General features: G+C 40.7%; 1 protein-coding gene across 4 annotated transcripts; it reads right to left on the reverse strand.

The window, feature by feature from the left end:
* Positions 1-540: 540 nt before the first annotated feature.
* On the reverse strand, positions 541-5,485 carry LOC147268822 (uncharacterized). 4 transcript variants are annotated; one of them, XM_086193069.1, is made up of 13 exons: positions 5,461-5,484; positions 4,804-4,867; positions 4,627-4,733; positions 4,383-4,480; positions 4,087-4,219; positions 3,039-3,187; positions 2,801-2,937; positions 2,618-2,711; positions 2,364-2,478; positions 1,984-2,201; positions 1,725-1,908; positions 1,298-1,422; positions 541-1,125 (listed from the first exon to the last, which is right to left on the reverse strand). In XM_086193069.1, exons 4-13 carry the CDS (start codon positions 4,425-4,427, stop codon positions 550-552), a joined length of 1,776 nt encoding a protein of 591 aa, XP_086049195.1. In that variant the 5' UTR covers positions 4,428-4,480; positions 4,627-4,733; positions 4,804-4,867; positions 5,461-5,484; the 3' UTR covers positions 541-549. The 4 variants fall into 4 exon arrangements, with proteins under 4 accessions (XP_086049195.1, XP_086049187.1, XP_086049203.1 ...); XM_086193061.1 differs by having other exon boundaries at positions 4,627-4,867; positions 5,461-5,485; XM_086193077.1 differs by lacking the exon at positions 5,461-5,484 and having other exon boundaries at positions 4,804-5,411.
* Between the last annotated feature and the right edge of the window lie 1,780 nt (positions 5,486-7,265).

Genomic DNA, 7,265 nt, shown 5'->3' on the forward strand with positions numbered 1-7,265 from the left:
TACATGATGTGTTTTGTTTACATTGCTCTCACGCTGTTTTTTATGTGAGTGAGTAAAAAGAGAGAAGAATTAATAAGCTATTTTGTTTCTTAGTAGTATTTCAAAATATGTTAAGTGAATTTAATGTACACAGCAAAAACTGGAGTGTTGATTCAACTCCCACAGAGTTGATTTTAACACTTTTTCAGGGTTTATATAGGTCCACACTCTACAGTTAAATTAACACTTTCAAAATAGTTAATTATTTAACACTGTGTCAGAGTTCCTTCTTTAACTCACTAAACTGGGTTGAATTAACATCAAGGGATTTATCATCAACACTATTTCAGAGTTCCTTTTTATCTCATTTAACTGGGTTAATTTAACACTACATAGTTTGAAAATAACTCTACTTTTACTTACTTTATTTACAGTAGGTAGTTCTAATCCCTATAATGTATATAATAATTGAATATAACTTTTGATACAATTAAAATGACAGAATAATTCCAAGAAAAAACATATGTTTTCAAAAACAGTTATTTTAACGTTTTTCTCCCAGGCAGTCACTTAAAACAGCATACATGATGGTAAAATGAACAAACTTTCATCTGCAGCAGCATAGCAGCTTTGGATATCAAATGGTTTGTGACATTTCAGTTCAGTTGTCTTTATAACACACCTTTCCTCTGTTCGTAAAACTTTGAACGCGTGGTGATGTTCATCAAAGTTCTCTGTAAATAGCTTGTGTGTCAATAGAAAAATGTCATCTTCAACCAAAAGTACATCAAGTATTTGACAAAAGACTGGCATGCCTTCCTCCATTAAACTGTAAATAACAAGTCCAGCTTTGTACTCCACACCATCAACTTTAACCCAACTTGTTGAGAAAACATCTTTTGACAACATTTCAAGGATGTCACTGTTGACCACATTTTCATCTTCTAAAGAAAATGATTTAATTGGCCCATATTCCTTCTGTTTGAGATTGAAGGTTTCCCAGTGATAAGCAACGGCCATCTGATGCTTCTTAGCCAGTGATTTGGTTAAGAAGCTGTCGATGTTCCTCTTCTGGCACCCAACGGCTAGGAGGTAGGGCTGCTGGCTCTGTTGATTCATAAGATGCTCTTCTAAACTGCGGCAAGACTGGGGTTTACACAAAGACAATGGACATTAGACAGAGAAGTAAGTCAGAGAAAATAGCATTACAGAAGTGAATACAAACATACTATGTTTATGTAAATTTGCCTACAATTTGTTTCATCCACCTCTTGGCCGTTTTTACTCATGACAAAAACTACGTAAATATTAAAATTACCTTGTGAAAGACTACAAGTTTCTCAACTGCATCAGAGGCGCTGATTTTTGGATTCTTCGGACCCCCTGGTGGTGGCGGAAGGAGATGTAATAGCAACAAGAGGGAGGCCATCTCTTGGTCATAGGCTATGAACAAAGTCCTGAGAATTAATTAACTGCAAATACGTCGAAATGTATTCTTTGAGTTTGAATTAGAACAAGATTCGAATAAAGAGCCTTTCTAATGTTAGGGTTATAAGGCAGTATACTTTATGATCTTGTAAGTCATTCACCTTTTTTCAAATTCATAAAAAAGAATAAATTGAGATACATAGAGCAAACAATTGAGGTCAAGTAAAAAAATTAAAAAATCAATTGGTCTTTATTAATTAGTCACAAGACTATTGAACTGTAAATGCTTATAGCAAATTCTATACAGCAAAACTCACTTGTTGCCTCATCAAGATCACTTCCTGGTGGACGCTCTGCTGACTGCACCAACTGACGTAACTCTGGTGTTGAGGTGAGCTGCTTGGCCTCTTTGACGACGTTACACCTGAAGATTGGCTCCCATTTCTGAAGCAGCCTGGTGGATACCTCATCATCAAACAGCAGCATGAAATCTTGATTCACCTATAAGAAAGAAAATATAGCACTACCACATTCAGCACAAATTTTCAAGTCATTAACATACCACTGCCTACTTACCAATCCTTTCGTATCCAGGAATCTTGGGAAGATGGACAGGATATCAAGACTTTTGTCTGGGTCATTGATAAGCTTCTGACGATGCTGAAAGGTCTCTCTCATCTTCTGGAGAATTAAGGCAGTGTCTATTGAATGTTTGAGCAAAGAGATGGCTTCCTGGCAAGCATCCCCGTCAAGCTGCTTTTCAACAATTGTGGACCTTTGGACATTTGGGCCTCCTGAAAAAAGCACACAAAACACACTTTAAATAAAATAAGCCATAGGTGCTGATCAGACAGTTAAATAAAAATAGAATAGTATTAGTTACAATGAGTAATCAATGTTAAAAAATTAAATGTTAATGAGAAGATTATCTAGTTTGTGGACAGTTACTTTCTTACCTCCTCCTGGAGTGGGGCTACGTGGAGGTGCAGATCCTCGTCGAATCTTTCTCTGGATCGTCTTCAGACGCCAAGAAATGTATCCTGTGCTGCTTGCAGCATCATAGAAGTGTTCCTAAAATGGAAATACTTTCACAATTAATGCGTTATCAAACTCATAAGAAATCTAAGAATTCAAATGTCAACGTAATCACCCCAAACCCAACAACCTTAAATATGAAGATAATGTAAACAACAATAATGACTCCACATACGTAGCCTTTCTTGGAGTATGGGTCTTTGAGGGACGGGAACAGTGTCACTATCCCGAGAGCGTACTCTTCTCGAACCGCTTTGGTGGGGAAGTGCCTGAAAAGAAAGATCAAATTGGCATCCTTATGTAATAGCTAAGCAGTTACTTTTTTTTGAAAGAGTGTACACAAATAGGACACACCTACCCGTGTTTATCAATCATGTGGGCCACTATTATATTGACCATTTTTCTTCTGGTAGCACCTGTTAGAGTTTGTGTTGTGTGATATTCTTCGAGGACCTCTTCACCACCTGAACTTGTTCCAAGTACAGCTTCGATAAACTTAAGAGAAAAAAAAGCCAAATTAAACAGCATTTCTAGAGATTAAGAATGACAAATGTGGACATGTAAAGAAATTTGTGAGAACTGAGCTTTGTTGCAACCTTTTTAGCAGATGCTGCATCAGTTGTGCCCTCAACTCTTGGTTTCTTCCTAGGGACCTCATCGAGAAGAACAGTAGATGCACTTGCACTTGAACTGAAGCTCGAGTCAGACCACTCAGATACAGAGGACAAGGAGCAATCAGAAAACTCTAAAAGGAAAACACAACAACAAAAAACAGCTACTTTGTTTTGTGTGGTGTAGAAAAGGTACTGTGGCCCCGGGTTTTGCATTGCAAAAGTGAATTACCGTAAATTCTGGACTATAAGCCGCGACTTTTTTTCAACGCTTCATGCTTATGCTCCAGTGCGTCTTATACGAGGATTTTACCTTCACCCTGGGGTGTGGTGGGCAGCGGCAGTGGGCAGTAATTCCCTATTGTTCCTGATGGTAGCTCCTAGTACCGTACTTAGGGAAATTCCTGGCCCAATGTTATGGTAATTTCTCTAAGTACTGTACTTGGAGCGTCCAGTCCATGCTACGGTGCAGTGTAAAAAGAGCATCACACGATATTTTCAGTCATTTGTACTCACCCTCAAGATGGAGAGCAGACGAAGGAATGCTTATGATGCAGCTTTCAAGTTAAAGGCAATCAATCTGGCGGTTAAAGATGGAAATAGAGCTGCAGTACGTAAGTTTGGCATAAACGAATCGATGGTGAGACGCTGGAGGCGGCAACATGACGAACAGACCCAATGCAAAAAGACGACAAAAGCTTTCAGAGGTCATAATAGCAGATGGCCCGGACTTGAAAACGCTCTGGAAGACTGGGTCAACACGCAGAGAACGGGTGGCCGAGGTGTTTCCGCCCTGCACCGCGGCTTATTTACCAGTGCGGCTTATACGTGTACAAAGTTGATTTTTTCCCTAAAATAAGCATCTGCGGCTTACATAACGGTGCGCTCTATCGTCCGGAATTTACGGTACATTAATTCCACATCATTCTCCAGATTTATTATTCTGTATACTAATAGATTTGTGGAAAAAAATACAGGTTACACAATTTGACATTGGATTGCGTCGTGTATTTGACCCCTTTACATTTCTCACCATCATTTGAGAAAACTGTGAGAACCACACTGCCTTGGCTGACAAGGTCACTGAAAATGTCTTCATCAACTTCTGTCCCTGTCGCATCTTTGTACATTACTTCTGCATCAGGTGGCAGGCAAAATCTTGATGACTGGAAAACATAAGATACATCTGAGTGCACCCTTTAAACCAGCACTGCTCTTGCTTCACAAATGATTTCACATTCAATAAATTAAATTAATTAATCCACCACTGTGGATAAAACCCCCTACACAAAATTAATTTCCTCTTCAGCGCAAATTTTAAAAACATACCTTTTTCATGGAACCGTATGAAATCAAACCGTCCATCGACCTCATCCAACTTCACATACTTCTGCTGTTGGCAGTACCGAACCTGGACCAGCATTTTGCTGAGACATAAAATTTAAAAAAAAAAAATTGACAGAGTAATATGCATTTGATAGTAAACAACTGAATTTATGCTAAAATTAAGAAAAACATGACAAAAAACAAACAATCAAAAATTATAAACAAGCCAGTATTGGCCATGCTATACACTGAAAGCAGTATTGAAGCTTTTCTGTCTGTCATCAGCTGGAGAGGCTGTATGCGTGAACCATGCTGTCTGCCAATGGTGTCCACAAGATGTTCAGGTGAGCCTTCCTTAAAAGAGCAGGAAATGATCTGAAAGAGTGGGCATGCTGCGACATCTAACATTACTATTCAGACTCACCTCCTTCACTCCAGGATTCCCAGCTGACAACTCACTTTGAAGATGAAGAGCAACACCATTTGACCTAAACAGAAGTGGATTATAATTAGTGAGCACAGTATTTATTTACCTCTGTAATGTGGTGTAGTGATTGAGTGAAGCTAGGTTGTAGGGCAGTTTTATGATAGAGAAATAGCTTCAAATAAGCTCAATAATTTAGCTAGGAACAAACCGATTTTGACTAATTGAAGAGTGAAAATTTATCTTTCTAACATACCAAACACTGGTTTTCTAGGTGACTTATTTGCCGAGGTATAGAAGGAAGAAACAATGTCGGAGATTTGACCTAGGACCATAGCCCAAAACTAGTTTTGACCGTTATATTACATGAAGCTTGAACATGAAGCTTTGTTAAAATGTTACACAACTTCAAACATACACAAGACTTGGTAAATTGTAATGAATAACTTAGGGAACCGCGTGTTAAAGTTGAACTGTTAGCTAGCATTAACAGTTATTTTAAAAAATCAACTAACGTTAGCTAATGCTAACGTCAGCTAACACATTAGCTGTCCAGTTACTGAACTTCAGTACCAGTGACACAAAAGCTTAGCAACATATTCTCCATTTATATTTCATTTTATATATGTCATTTCATTTAATATTCAGTATACTTACCGTCTGTCTTCTGTGTAAAAAAACCTCTTCCCAACACTGAGACCAGCAGCACACGGACAACGCAGCAGATTAATTGACTACCGTATTTTTCGGACCATAAGGCGCACCTAAAAGTCTAAAATTTTCTAAAAAATCGACGGTGCGCCTTTTAACCTGGTGCGTCTTATGTGTGGACCGAATTCCAAAATCTGCTGTGCACCTTAGGTGGGTGCACTACGGTAAACGCCCCGCCCATCGATTAGCGGCGCACCTATGGTTAATGTACAGCAGAGGTGCGCCGCAAATCGCTGTTACCGATAGTTGTGTAAGGACCCCCTAAAATGGCACCGAGCAAGCGACACGCATATGAGGTTCACTTTAAACTGCAGGCCATCGAATATGCGGCTGAAAATGGCAATAGAGCGTCAGCAAGACAGTTTAATGTGAATAAGTCTATGGTGAGAAAGTGGAGGAAACAAGAAAGTGAACTGCGCCAGGTTAAGAAGTCGAAGCTGAGTTTCCGCGGAAACAAAGCAAGGTGGCCCGAGCTGGAAGATCGGGTGGAACAGTGGGTTTTGGAACAGTGGGTTTTGGAACAGCGAACAGCAGGAAGGGGCGTATCTACAGTCACCATTCGACTAAAGGCCAAAGCGATTGCTAAGGAAATGAACATTGAGCACTTCCAAGGAGGTCCGTCTTGGTGTTTTCGCTTCATGCGGAGGCGGCATCTCTCCATACGCGCGAGAACAACCGTGGCGCAGCAACTTCCCGCGGATTACGAGGAAAGGGCGGCCATCTTCCGCAGCTACTGCCGTGACAAGATCAATGGCAAAAACATCGCCCCCAGCCACATCACTAACATGGATGAGATCCCGCTGACTTTCGACATCCCTTTGACACATACCGTAGCGAAAAAGGGGTCCAGTACGGTTGCGATACGAACGACGGGGCACGAAAAGTCTTTGTTCACCGTGGTTCTCAGCTGCCTGGGAAACAGACAGAAATTGCCGCCAATGGTGATTTTTAAGAGAAAGACGGTGCCAAAAGAAGCGTTTCCGGCCGGAGTTGTGGTAAAGGCAAATCAAAAGGGCTGGATGGATGAAGAAAAAATGAAAGAATGGGTGAGCGAAGTGTATGTTAGGAGGCTGGATGGGTTTTTTCACACTTCACCGTCTCTGCTTATATGTGATTCCATGCGCGCCCACCTAACAGAGAGCGTAAAACAACGCATTAAGCAGGTAAACTCAGAGCTTGCCATCATCCCGGGCGGACTCACAAAAGAACTTCAGCCGCTGGACGTTGGTGTGAATAGGGCTTTTAAAGTCAAATTGCGGGCTGCGTGGGAGCACTGGATGACGGAAGGCATACATTCTTTTACAAAGACGATGAGGCAGCGGCGGGCAAGTTATGCGACCATATGCGGGTGGATTGTAGACGCATGGGCTACGATACCGCCTTCATTAATTTTAAGAGCTTTTGTCAAAGCCGGCATCAGCGTAGCAGCTGACCCCTTCGGTGAGTCTGATTCTGATGGAGAAGAGGAAATCGGTATGTTGGAAACTGAAATGGCTCAGCTGTTTAATTCTGACACAGAGGATGAAAGCTTTGATGGTTTTGTGGAAGAAGAATGACTACTTTGTTCAATAAAGTGCCGAACCACACCGTTTTACTTTCTTTGTCGTTTTTTACTGTACGTTTTAGCATGCGCCTAATAACACGGTGCGCCTTATGTGTGGTTTAAGTACAGAAATAAACCCTGTAATTAAGACTGCGCTTTATAATCCGGTGCGCCTAATGGTGTGGAAAATACGGTCATTGAAGCACAT

This window comes from Aulostomus chinensis, chromosome 2 (genome assembly GCF_037954235.1).
Source record: "Aulostomus chinensis isolate RoL2024-O1b breed Wild chromosome 2, RoL_Achi_v1.0, whole genome shotgun sequence".
NCBI classification, from domain to species: Eukaryota; Metazoa; Chordata; class Actinopteri; order Syngnathiformes; family Aulostomidae; genus Aulostomus; species Aulostomus chinensis.

What these genes read in the sequence shown, in the direction of transcription:
- LOC147268822 (XM_086193061.1), bottom strand. Translation starts at nt 4,427, where the DNA reads ATGAGGTCGATGGACGGTTTGATTTCATACGGTTCCATGAAAAAG. An exon ending in TCCTGGATACGAAAGGATTG is followed by an intron (nt 1,909 to 1,983) that starts GTAAGTAGGCAG and finishes TCTTTCTTATAG; the next exon opens with GTGAATCAAGATTTCATGCT. An exon ending in TGATCTTGATGAGGCAACAA is followed by an intron (nt 1,423 to 1,724) that starts GTGAGTTTTGCT and finishes CTTTGTTCATAG; the next exon opens with CCTATGACCAAGAGATGGCC.